General features: G+C 40.6%; 1 protein-coding gene across 1 annotated transcript; it reads right to left on the reverse strand.

Annotated features, from left to right (window-relative positions):
- Positions 1-223: 223 nt before the first annotated feature.
- ufm1 (ubiquitin-fold modifier 1) lies at positions 224-13,031 on the reverse strand. Its single transcript, XM_072658496.1, has 6 exons — positions 12,925-13,031; positions 12,767-12,823; positions 6,641-6,698; positions 4,223-4,262; positions 2,956-2,988; positions 224-1,145 (listed from the first exon to the last, which is right to left on the reverse strand). Exons 1-6 carry the CDS (start codon positions 13,002-13,004, stop codon positions 1,060-1,062), a joined length of 354 nt encoding a protein of 117 aa, XP_072514597.1. The 5' UTR covers positions 13,005-13,031; the 3' UTR covers positions 224-1,059.
- Between the last annotated feature and the right edge of the window lie 510 nt (positions 13,032-13,541).

Here is a 13,541-nt window from a genome sequence, read left to right on the forward strand (position 1 = left end):
TGCTGTTCTCACACTACCAAGTCATCCGCACATCAACCTCGTATTCCAAAAAGCACAGAAAATGGGGGTTTCCCTTATATGGATCCGTTAATACAAAGGTAAATGAATATGTGCACGAGCTAATTAGATGCCGGCCTTCACATGAACACCACATTACGAATGAGAGACGGAGACTGTTAGCTGTGAACGGCTGTGTATATGTGATGTGTATAAGCAAACAACGTTTTTTCACATGGTGAACAAGTAAAGTTTATTTTCCTGCTATATGTGTCATACAGAAACAGGCATCGGTGATCTCATGGGGAAACGCTGTTACAGTATGAGGTTTCTTTTCTTTCTTTGTCACATTGCATTATTTACCGCATAATCAACAACCACAGTGAAGGCGCCATCCTGAAAACAGCTGTAGGCAAAAAACACAAGCCATGCAGCTCATAAATTGTCACTTCTTTTTTTTTTTTTTTTGACAGATGTTGCCTTTTTTGTTGGTTAAAACCAGTGGAAAGCTGACAATCCTATTAATACCTTCAAGGCATTAAGCTGTGGAGCTTAAACAAACCCCCCTCCTGGAAACACCTTGTGATTACTTGATGGAGCTAAACCAGTGAAGGTTCTCTCATTGCCTGAAACGGCGGTTTTGAAGACATACACCCATACAGCAACACTGTCAATCAATTTCCGATGCTGCAAAAAATGAATGACCAGGTACTGACCAGGACAGAAATGATGCGAAAAAGGACAAGAATGTAATAGTATAAAAAATATACAACATAACAAAACTGGGCAAATGCTGCTAAAATAGCTTGATGGCTTGAAGATGGTGGCCTGTGGTTGTTTAAAGAGGTGGGCAAAATGAAATTTACTGGAGGCGAAGTGTCCAGAAAGCATGAATCACAGGAGATTGGGGGGGGCTTGGGCGGAGAGGTCCAGGCAGGGAGCCTGAGATTTGTACCTGCTGCTGCTGTGGCTGTTATAAGGCGCAAGTTTTGACAGCTCAGGGCCGGACAATAAATACACAAGCAGGTCAGTCATCTGAGGTGAAGAATGATCCCAGAACAGTCAGATAGTTGTCGGACAGCAGCCGGCTCCAACTCTGTCTCGTGGAATGATGCGAAGCTCTGACCCATGTTTTAGAAACACATTTCCTGAAGAAGAAAAGCAAGAGTTTTAATATTCACAAACTAATCAGACAATCGTAGAGTCCATTAAAGGAGGGATTTAAGCTGCCGTGAAAGCCGCCTAGAACTTAATACAGTCGCTCCTGAACTGAAGCTGATTTAAAAAGTGCTTCGTCTGGTGGTAACGAGCAATTTGACTGGGTTTATTTATCGTAAATACTTTGAATCAAATAATGGTCAATTCAGAGTATTTACTGGAGGTGAGGAAACCCAGTGAAATTACTACTTATGGTTGATCATCATTTTATTCTGATTCTTTTTCGGCACGTTTTTGCTACGCATCTCGTCCCGCAGTTTTCCGGTTATTACCACCGTTCCAATTCCAGATTGTTCGGTCTGATAGTGTTATGTGGGCTTCTATACAGCTTTGTGATCAGACACACTGTTTCCATATAGCAACAGACTTTGTAGGACTTATTTACCCATAACAATGAATGGGGTTCAAGTATTGGCACCCTTCAAATGTAACAATATTACATACAAATACACCAAACTACTAACATGGCATACCACAGCAACCGCTCGACAATATCTGAGCAACCACCTAGGATACCATACCAACTCCTTAGCAACTACTAAGCAACATCTTAGTCTTAACACACTAGAGCACAGCAAGCACCTAGAAAAACCATTGCAGCCACCTGGGATACCATCGCACATACTTTGGGGCAAAAAACAAAACAAAACACAGAACATAGAAAACTATCTATGACCATCTGGCAACACTACAGCAACCCCTTAGCAACACCATAGCATCCCCCTGGGATATCATGGCAACCACTTGGCAACAACCTAGAAATCACTTAGCAACATAATTGAGACCTCCTGGAATACCACAGCAACCAATTAGCAACAGCCAACTTAAAAGTAATCATATTAATTTGATTTTATTTATTTATTTTACTCAATCTTGTGCACACAGGGCACATTATTTGTTGACTTCTGGTAGCTTCTGGGGAAAATTCTTGTATTTGATATTAAGATCGCAATATATATACACACGGTATTGAGCAGCCCTAGTACATCCTGCAGTCTCCTGCTGTGAAGAAGAGCTACTGCATGTTCAATGACTTTGAACAAAGATGTACATTAATGCATCTCACTCCAAAATAGCCTGAAGAAAACAGGGAAAAACCATAGAGTTAAAGTTCCAACGGCGCCGTTTCGAACATCACTTTATGACAGCTGTTATTACATAATTACACTGAGCTCACAGGTCAATACATCAGAGACTGTAACGCTATGGAGATCCCAACAGTTACATCACTTCACGACTCTAAGCCAGGCTGCGGTATAAAATATGTAGAAAAGAATAAATTTGAATTGAAAACATCTGAAACGCAATCCTCCGAGAGAGGACCGTGATCTCATAACAAGAGGAAAGGACATATTGCGCTACGTCTGCTATGAGTGCATCATCAATATTCATTATCTAATATGTGAAATTTACATAGGGATCCTCAAAGAGCGCAGTTCTTTCAAAATAGCATCTTATCTGCCTAAATGACACGAGACAACAAACGCAGCGACTCGTACCCAGAGGCCGAAACCGCGAAACAGACAATCCCATTTGTTTGTATGAACTAGTTGTGCTTTTTTGGTGTTTTTTTTTTCCATTTTTAAGAACAGTGGGGAAACCATTTTCCTCTGCCAATTCCAAACCAAACATATGAGGTTTAGAAGGAAGGCCTTTTCAATACAACATGGTGAAAGAGCGTGGTCCGCCATAACAAAACATGAAAGGCTTCAGACTCAGTCGGCTGGAGAGGCGACGAACCTGCTGTTTGTGCTGGATTGATTCCGATGCCATCTGCACAAAGGAGAGAAAAAAAAAGATAATTTGAAATATGATGACAGCAGTCATGTGCACAAAACAGTCAAAGTGGAAAGTAAGCAATAGGTCGGGCAGATGAGCGAGAAAACACACAAACTGATGAACATCTCACACACAAAACGCTGAGTAATCACAGCGCAGCATGTCTGCAATATCCAGTCTGCGGTGCTGTGAAGCTCATAAAGGAGTCATGTACTGGCCTTGGGACAATAACCAATGTAATTGAATATTGCGAGATTTCAAATAAAAGTGCTGATGATATTCAAACTATGTGGCATGTTACTGTTTAATTATTTTATTGGTAACAAATCCTTTGACATTACTCTACTGTAATTCTTTCATTCTCAGCGATTGTTCTGTATCTCTCAGTTTGTCCAGAAATGCATGTGTACCATGGTGGGGGTGGGGGCTCAAAGCGTAATTTGTATTTACTGGTGTGGAGTAAAAGTGAATGACACTCCCCACCTGCAGGGGGAGCAGAGGAGCTGTTTTTTTCCTATAGTTTGCTTTATTTATTTATTTATTTATTTATTTCCCCCCCGGCTTTGCCATTTTTGTCTGGGTTTTATAATTATAGGGGCCCTGAGTGGCTGAGGGGTCTAATGCACTCCATTTTGGTCCAGGGGTAGCGAGTTCGAATCCCGAGCCATGCCGCTTTTCAATCATCACTCTTAAGCGATGTGTCGGCTGCCCAGCAACGTTGCATTGCATGTATCGGAGGGCACGTGTTAAGTCCTTACCCTCCTAGTGTCCGGAGCATTGCTAGACCTAGTGAGAGCTATGAAGGGGTGGGTTAATTGCAAGAACCAAATTGGGGAAAAAATGTGGGGGGGAAAAAAGATAAAGTAAATTTGTAAATATGTAACTCATGGTGATGGTGATGTGTACATTGAAGAACCACCATCATCTGTCATCTAATTATCTAGAGAGATTTCTTATTCAATGGGAATCAACATCTTTAACCAACACAACCACCATTGCGTGCACCTACTCTGCAGTTCCCAATGATAATGACTGTGCGAGTGTGAAGAACCTCTGCTCACATATCTCTTTTACAAACACAGTGGTTCATTATGGCATCTCTCAAAGAAACAGTTGCAGCCCCTTTCTCTCTTTTATTTATTTATTTATTATTATGTTTAAAGAGTGTAGGGCCAAGTTTGGAGGGAGTTTGTGCTGAAACACAATTGCAGCATTCATCTCTACTCACCATTTGTGATAATGGCGCTGGTAGCGGCAGGCACTTTAAACTTTGAGAGAGAGAGACAGAGAGAGAGACGTATAAAAAATTGTCACTCAACCAATACATTGCAAACCCATACACACACACACATTTACGTCATGGCACGCAGGATAAATAACGCCACTGAGCCCCATGCACTGGCCTCTCACAGACAAAGCAATGGCTTTCAACTAGTGTTTGTGTTTATTGCAGGTAATTTAAGGTCTCTGGCAGAGCTAGATGGCTGAAAGCAAGAGGGGGTGAGGACAAAAGAGGTTGAAGTGGGTTTCTAGAGGGCGAGAGAGAGAGAGAGAGAGAGAGAGAGAGAGAGAGAGAGAGAGAACAGGAGTGAGCAGAGGGTGCCGGAGAAAGTGAACTCAGTCGGGGGTTCGGAAAAAAATAAACCAGAAGTCACAATGACATTTCTCTGCGAAAGCAACAGTGTAATGAGGGGACGAATGAGAATCACAGGACTGGGCTGCACTGATGCATAGTCATCTGTGGAGGGTCTCGGTTGAGTGTGGGGGAATTTTCTGTGTGTTGCTTTTTGCAGATAAAGAAAAGGAAGCACAGATCTCAGTGCGACATCCCACAGGAATGAGAAGGAGAGGCAGAGAGCGAGTTAGAGAGTGAGAACCCTGTTGAAGCATTCACTGGATTCACAATGGATATTAGAGGGCATAAAACAGGGCGGGAATTTAGAGTTTTCTTTCTTTCTGTTCCCTTTTTTTTCTTCTTTTTAAAAGAAACACTCCATCATATTCCGCTCTCCATTCCGCACTTTACCCCAGAAGCCTATTATGGTCCTGTCAACCATGGCATTTTATGCAAGAAGTGCTGAGGAGAATTAATCTGCAGAATTAACTCCAAGTTTGCCAAGGCGTGCATTCGGTACCTCAGAAAAACAAAAACAAACAACAACAAAAAGACGTAATCGCTGGGCTTTGTGCCATATCACAGTATGCAGTATTCCGCTATTTCTAAACGTTACGGAACGTAAGAAAATGAGTGTGATCCTTCACTCGGGCTGCCCATAATGGGCCTTTCACACTCTCAGCAGAGAGAGTGAGGGAGGAAGGAGAACGCTATTGAGAGCGGCAATACACCACCTGTTCCCAAAATGACAGGAAGAAATTTAGAAGGAGCAACAAAGGATATAAAAACCAACCAAAAAAGACAGAATATGGAAACATAAATAGGGAAAAATATAAATGTGATGGGTTTACTGTTTCAGACTTAAATAGGAATTGTGACTATTTCTAAAAATATCTGCATAATGGTTGAAAAAGGTCATTCAGAGGGGTTTGGTGTGACATCATTTGTAGAGAAACGTACTGTCTATGATTTCTCTTCAGTGGCAGTAATGAGAAGTAGGGATTACGGTGTCTAGGCAAATCCTGTTATTTTATTTACTATACAAAACAGTCAGATCAGGTCAAATGTTCGACCAAAATACCCAACAAACAAACAAAAAAATAATAGTATGGCTAAAACCTTCTGTGGACAAAAGTACTGGGACCTGCTCATTCCTGGTTTCTTCTGAAATCAAGAGTATAAAGAAAGAGTTTATCCTCCTTCTGTTGGAGTAACTGTCTCTACTGTCCAGGGAAAGCTCTCTTCTAGATTGTGGAGAAGCACTGCTGTGAAGATTTGACTGCAGCCAGCAAATGAGCAATAGTGGGGTCAGGATTTGGATGAGCACCAACCTACCTCATCCTCAACTCATCCTAAAAGTATTGGATGGAGAACCAACCATCATTCCAGAAAGCAGTGGAGTTCCACTGCTCCATAGCTCAAAGCTGGGGGGCTTTATACCTCTCTAGCCCACACATGGCATTAGGCATGATAGGCCAATAGGTTCATGTTTGTTTATCTGCTCCAGAGAGTCATGTTCTATTGGCAATGCTTCACTAGAAAAAGCTGTGTGTGTGTGTGTGTGTGTGTGTGTGTGTGTGTGTGTGTGTGTGTGTGTGTGTGTATTTGCACATCTGTGTCAGTGATGAGTGCAACTGAATGTATTTATTAGAAGGGGGGGGCATGGTGAAATGATGGTTCCAATCATTGCCGTTTCTCTAGAATGGAGCATTTCACACCCAATCACTCTGAATGACTGTTTACACCTTAAAATGTTAAAATAAGCTCAATTTCAGGGAGGGAAAAAGATATACCAAGTGACTATTAGGTTATCAGGCTGAAGCTGCCTGCATGTGGAATCATTTATCGCACTTGAACGTGACTGATTACTGTGAAAACCAGGCAACGGATCACTACAGGGACATGTATCAACTCTCAAAGCAAGCCCACCGAAAACGAGCTAAATCTCTTTTTAAACAGTTCCATAAAAAAAACGCAGAACCTTTACTTTGCAATTGTCATGAAAATAAAAGAATAAAATAATGGTGTTACCTCTTCCGCCGCGAACTTCAGTACCGCTGTGAAGGGCGTGCTTTCGGGCACACTTAATCTGCAACCAGAAAAGATGAAAGCAAATCAGCTGAAGCACTAAAGACGACGAGGAGAAGTGATCAGATCTTCTCCTCCTAAAGCATCATCAAAATGATCAACACACGCCTCATTTAAAGAGTGGAATAGCTCAAAGCCAGACACACAGCAGGCAGCTCAGAAAACAAAACAACTGCCATATTCAACGGAGCTAAATCTGTAGACATACTGTTAAAAAGCTTTTTAGCGACTAACAGCTCATTTACCAAATGTGTCCGATGTCGATTTAATGGCGATTTATAGTCTAATCAGGGCTGCACAGAGATACAATGCTACGTCTAATAAAAAAATAAATCTACATCATATGATTAAAATACATTACAATTACAACAAGTCAACCATATTCACCATTTGTTTTAGACACACACACACACAAATTTGGCCTCCGCCCTTAACCCATCCCTACACATCACATACACACTAGTGAGCAAGCAAACACACACACACAGTGATAATAAGAGCACATGTGCCCAGAGCGGTGTGCAGCTATGGCTGTGGTACCTAAGGAGCAGAGAGGGTTAAAGGCCTTGCTCAAGCGCCCCAACACTGGCAGCTTGTTGAACCCACAACCCTGTTATCAACAGGCAGGTGCTCTAACCGCCGAGTCACCACTGCCCTAAACTTGCTGGCCAAAGCACATTCTTACTATTCAAGGGTTCTTAAGTAAAGGCAGTGGTTTTACAGTCAAAGGTAAACGCTGACACACCTGTTAAAATGACAGATTTAGTGAAAATATGAGCCAATCCTAAATGCTAGCTAGTTATTAACCCTTTCACAAGTGACTTCTGGCTCCCTGTAACAGTATGAGTAGTGGGAGCTTTGCTGGTAGCGGAAGAGCCGTGTGTGTGGAATCAACAGGTAACAACTGTGCAGACAGGATCAGATCATGATGCTGGTGCTATATTTTAATATTATAGCCTTTTTTAAATAGGTTTAATAGTTTTTAGTTTGGACCTGACTGATTAAAAATTAAAAAGTTTGCTTTGAGCAGCATGAAGTTATGATTCCACCTTAAAATAGCACCAGTCACATTCTGCCTCCTTTAAGAAAGGTTTCACCCAAAAATTCAGTAAGAAGCTGGAGAATAACTCCGAAACTACTACGCTCTAAATTTCAAGGTAGAAATGTTCTACTGAGTTTATGATTATGACGATTAAGATGATTGGTTACATTTCTAGAAATATGGCCAACAAAACAGAACACATTCATGTTGTTTAAGTGACTAATGAGGAGAAAGGAAGCACAAAGCTTTAATGAGCACAGATCTTAAACGAGCACACTGAGCTTAAACGAGCAAGCGTGCGGCCGGTATGACCTGCAAACTTACGTTGATTTCACGCTGTGTGCTGGAGGAAGCAGGTTAGATAAACTAGCAGAATTAAAGCTGATCATGTATTCAATATTTAATACGTATTCAGTTGAATGTCAGGTGAGAATCAACAAGGCATTTACAGTAGACCATCCAAGTAAAGTGTTCCTAAACTTTGCATTTAATACGTATTCAGTTAAACGTGAGGTGTCAGGTCAGCATCTACAAGGCATCTACAGTAGACCATCCAAGTAAAGTGTTCCTAAACTTTCTATTTGAGCTGATGGAGAAGTATTATGCCCAGATAATAGTAACGGATTTCAGACTAATAGAAACACTGCGGTTTGCTGGTTCTGCAGCGAGTAGTACTAGGAACTGAATGCATGGGAAGGCTGAGGTAAACAGTAAACATATTGCTGTGTCTGATTGATTCTTTGGCTGATCTGACGTCACAAAGACCTAAATGCAGTCCCGCCCAACTTAAACCAAACAGAAAAAAATAAAATAAAAAATAGAGGGGAAAAACAGGTTGACAATCTCTCCACAGAAAAGACCAACATAATTTTCTCTGCCAGTTTAGAGTAAAGCCATTATAAATAATTTCACCAGGGGTTAAAAATAAATAAATAAATAAATAAATAAATAAATAAATATATATATATATATATATATATATATATATATATATAAAAATAAAGAAAGAAATTTTTCTGGAAAATTCTGAAAAGTTTAGTTTACAGTGAAGTCGATTACAGCAGCTTCTGAAAATCCCATTAATTGTCCACGCAGAGAAAAACAAAAACAAACAAACAAAAAAATGTTCAGACTTTAACTTTAACCTTAATGAGAATTTTGAACTTGGAAATTGTGCATAAACACCTAAATGGAAATGCCAGAAACAAACATACAAGCAAACAGAAAACAATCGATTCAACAAAATGGTGCTGGAAAAAGATTTTTATTTATTTATTTATTTTTTTTTACCAATTCTGCTGTTCTGATATCTTTAAACTGTTAAAGCACTACACACATGGTAAGAGAGAATGCTGCCCCACAGGACCCGTCCACAACGTGTCACATCACCTTCAAAATGTTTTGCATAACTGGATTTGGAAACTGACTTTAAAGTTGCATTTTCCTTTACTTGCAAAACATTGAGTGGAATCTCAGTTAACGCAGCCATGCCGGTTATTAATGCACATAAATAACACCACTACATTTTATTCCCACATTTATTTTTACTTTTCCATTTTATTTGCGTGAAATATTACGGGTTGAGAAGCGACTGTCAGATGATTCCCAGAGAAGATTTCTTATAGTCTTATATTTCTTATCAGTCAATAAACTGCCATGTAAACTTATGTTTTATAGTTAACTCAAGTTCTATAGATTTCTTAGCCTTCTTAGCTCCAGAAATTCACACTATGGTCCATCAGAGCTTTTTTTTCCAAGCTGGGCTGGGCAGGGCAATACGACGTTTTTCAGCGTAAAAAAAAAAATATGTCAGGAGGAAAACACTGAGTCAAAGTGGTTTATGACTAACAGGAAAATCTTAGTCTGCCTGCTTTATAAGGACGTTAAAAGATGCTGAATTTACAGAGATGGACGTCCTTAATTTCTTGTGAGTGTATTCCAGAAAGTTTCAAGCTGGCCCTTTTAGACCCACTCAGCGTACTCCAGCACCCCTGACCTGAGCTGCGTTTATCAGCCAAGCCAAGCCAAGTCAAGTCAAGTCAAGCCAAGCCTGGGTGCACTGCCAAAGTATTGCCTATGTATGAGAAACACTAGATCACAAAAAATTTAGACTAATGTGTCACACAGCGCCGTCACGAGAAAAAGGACTGCACTACTTTAACACATTGCTTTGTACCTCGTTACCCCATCGCCCCCTGCCACGCATTTCAATCTAGGATCTGACCATTCAATGAACTTTTTTTGTTCAGATTAGTCCTTCCCTGAGACAAGCTCCTGATTTGCATTACACGTCTCTTGAGAAATCTTCAGTAAGATAAAGTGAATGTGTAGGAAAGCTCGGGATCTACTTAATAAGCTCTTTTTACAAAAACTGTACAGTTAGTGTTTGACCCTGTGAGATGTTAATGCAGGAGCAACGGTCTAAACTATGGTCATAACCACTCTTTGGGCTTTTTACTCACGGTTATGCCTGGATTCATTTCCTTTTTTCCTCAGTTATTCATTTTTCAAATCAAAATCACTGCTCGTGAAGCAGACGAAAGGGGACTGGACAGTAATCTCAATGCTTTGTCTAAATTTGCTCTGTCTAACCATGTCAACTTGCCTTTATCGTCATTTTCCTCTTGAAAAATCCCTAATGCTGTAGATTCGTCAGAGTTCGGGCTGAGCAATGTGACGATATTATATCGTATTGTGATGAATTGTGCTATTGTGATACACAATATGCTTTTCTAAGCATATCAAGGATATTGTTAGTGCTTAATAAACACTGATCAGCTGCAGGTTATTACCAACAGTGTAATTAGGATGGTTTAATTAAATAAAGTGCAACAGATGTTAAATAGAAATCACTGTATTCAATATAGAGAATAGAGTGAATAGAAGCTTTTAAGAATCTGTTGCTACCGATGTATTTAGTCTGTGATTACATGTATCATGATAAGTATCGTGCATCATGAAAAATATACATTTAATATTTAAATATCGTGATATAGTATTTTTACCATATCGCCCAGCCCTAGTCAGAGTCATAATTTGACTAAATGGTCTCAGCAGCAAAACTCAGTCCATACCACTGTGATCTGACAGGCCCATTTTGAACATAGCAAATCCAAATTTATTGCCTTAGCTTGTAACCAGCTGAGTACAGAAACTATTACACCTATTTTATGTGACTACTGGTGTAACTGGTGTTCTTTTACTGTTAGTCCCATCTCCCTTGTTGACTACGGTTATGTCCATAAGCCCTACCTGGTTGCATCTGTTGTATTTGTACTAAAATCACTAGGGTTACATCGATCCGATACTAGGATCGGATATCGGTCCCAATACTAACAAAACAGCTGGTTTGAATATCTGATATTTAGGCTGATCCATGGGGGGCAATCAATTCACTGAACCCGATTCCCGTACCACCGCTATTCTAGGTTTTATACCACAGGATCAGAGTAACCTACAGACATGATACACAGATCATACTCAAGAGCAGCGAAGGGAGGAGGGGCAAGCAAGGGATCTCTTACACACACAGGCACACATGTAGGCAAAATCAACAGATCACATGTTTTTCCACTAAATATCAGTAAATTCCAGATTTAAAGCCCCTGTCATCGTTTGAACAAATCACGGCTTTGCTGTTTCTGCCGTTTTTCAGCGATGGAGAGAGATGAGAGCTGAACTGCTCAGTTGGAGACCTGCGGCTGTAGTGGAGGACAGGCGAGAGTGAGGGGAAGAGGGGTAATGACGTCACTGCCACAGCAGGTCTTTCGTATAAGGAGATCTGAGAATGAGGAGCTGTTCACTTCAAATTTCTGTTCATGTTGATTTACGTTAGTAAAGTCATATTTAAGTCAAATCTGATGCTTAAGTCCTTTCCACAAGGTGAGGTATATTGTTTATAAATTCGACAGCAGTATCATTTACATTACACTTACATTACAGCAAGTTTAGACTCTACTAAACACAAGTCAATAAGGTGACCACTCGGCTATTCGCCCAAGTACTCTCTGAAGAGGTGGGTCTTCAGTCTGCGTTTGAAGACAGCGAGCGACTCTGCTGTTCGGACACCCAGGGGAAGCTCGTTCCACCACTTTGGTGCAGGACAGAAAAAAGCCTGGACTCTTGTCTTCCGTGGATTTTGAGGGATGGCGGGTCGAGCCAAGCCGTACTTGAAGCTGGAAGGGCTCTTGGTGCGGATCGGCTTTTGATCATCTCGAGTACAGAGGGGCTGGTCCGTTCTGGGCTTTGTAGGCCAGCGTCAGGGTTTTGAATCTGATGCAGGCAGCAGCTACAGGAAGCCAGTGGAGAGAACGTATCGGATCGGGTATCGGCCGATACACTAGATTTACGCCTCGTATCAGAACAGTAGTCTGATCCATGCATCCCTAGAAACCGCTCTTAATTAGAAAGCTGGGTTCATTCAAAGGACATGGAAAGGTACACAGCTTGTACAAGTAAGGAAGGCGCAAAAGAAGCAGAAACAAGCAAAAACAAGTAAAAGGAGGCTTGTTACTGTTCCGATCCCACCGTTCACACGAATCTGATACGTATCGGATCTAGAAAGTGATTCGTAAAGGAAAAAATTTTACATGTTCACACAGGCCTGAAAGAATTTGGATAGGTGTCACATTAGGACCAACCCCCCCCCCCAAAAAAAATAAAAAATAAATAAATAAATAAATAAAAACAGGTTACATGAACGTAGCCTTATTTTGGGGCAGCAGTCATTTTAATTTAATTAGTAATGGATTAGCTACCTGTTATGTGTCACTACCTCAGCAGTCTCCATTTAGACACGCTATGAATGGCGTCTCGTCTGTAGGCTAAAATACACGCCTATATATATAAGCCGCACCGGCTTTCTTAGAGGCCGACTGACAGCTGTCGCATTTGAGATGAACTGTACAGAAAGAAACAACGACCCTGTCAACAAATCAAGCAAATAAGAGAGGGATTAACAGACAAGCCCCTGTGAAAAGCCCAGCGCAGGCTGCTGTGTGAGACTGACAGTGAGCTCTGCTACTTACACTTTGTAGGGTAACCGGGGGTCCGACGTGAGGGTGATTTTAAACGTTACTTTCGACCTAAAACACAAAAACACACAGATATTCAGTAAGAAACGGACCTGGTCAAGCAGAGAATAAGCCAATTCGGTTCGTTAAATCAGATAAATCAGCACAGTTACATGGTTAATGTAGAGGGAGTGAACCGCACACTGTTTACACCGAGCAGGAAAAGCGCCGAGGACCCGTTAGAACACGTCATCCATTCAGGGTACGGACACACACTGGACCACTGGTCAGTTTTTCTTTTACGTTTCTCACACATATTATTTTATACGCGCTGTGAATTAGTCCACATGTGTCTTTCATACTGCCAGTTTAAACGCTTGAACACAGTCAAAACAAGTTTGATCCCCACAGCGACTGTGATTTTACGGTCAGGCAAGTTCCACTGGTGCCCTTTTCCTACCGTAAGTCTTAGTGTTTTAGCGCCACCGCGATTTCTGCAGATTTGAATCCCTTGGAAAGTCGTGTGTCATTTGGGATTGATTTTCTGATTGACTTTTTTTCAATTTACTTTATCTCATTATCTTTGCTAGATCTGCAAAAATAATTGCAAAATTTTAAAATGAATATATATATATTTATTTTATGTTTTTGTCTCTGATCATGACTCCAGTCCTCGTCATTAACATTACCTTTGCTATCAACTGTTATAAACTTAAAAAAAAAAAAAGACATATTTTATATACATAAAGTTTTACAGTACTGTACTAGGTCTTGAGTAATTTTTATATTA

This window comes from Salminus brasiliensis, chromosome 16 (assembly GCF_030463535.1).
Source record: "Salminus brasiliensis chromosome 16, fSalBra1.hap2, whole genome shotgun sequence".
NCBI classification, from domain to species: domain Eukaryota; kingdom Metazoa; phylum Chordata; class Actinopteri; order Characiformes; family Bryconidae; genus Salminus; species Salminus brasiliensis.

What these genes read in the sequence shown, in the direction of transcription:
- ufm1 (XM_072658496.1), bottom strand. Translation starts at nt 13,004, where the DNA reads ATGACGTGTTCTAACGGGTCCTCGGCGCTTTTCCTGCTCGGTGTAAAC. An exon ending in TGAAGTTCGCGGCGGAAGAG is followed by an intron (nt 4,263 to 6,640) that starts GTAACACCATTA and finishes TCTCTCTCAAAG; the next exon opens with TTTAAAGTGCCTGCCGCTAC. An exon ending in CAATCCAGCACAAACAGCAG is followed by an intron (nt 1,146 to 2,955) that starts GTTCGTCGCCTC and finishes TTTCTTCTTCAG; the next exon opens with GAAATGTGTTTCTAAAACAT.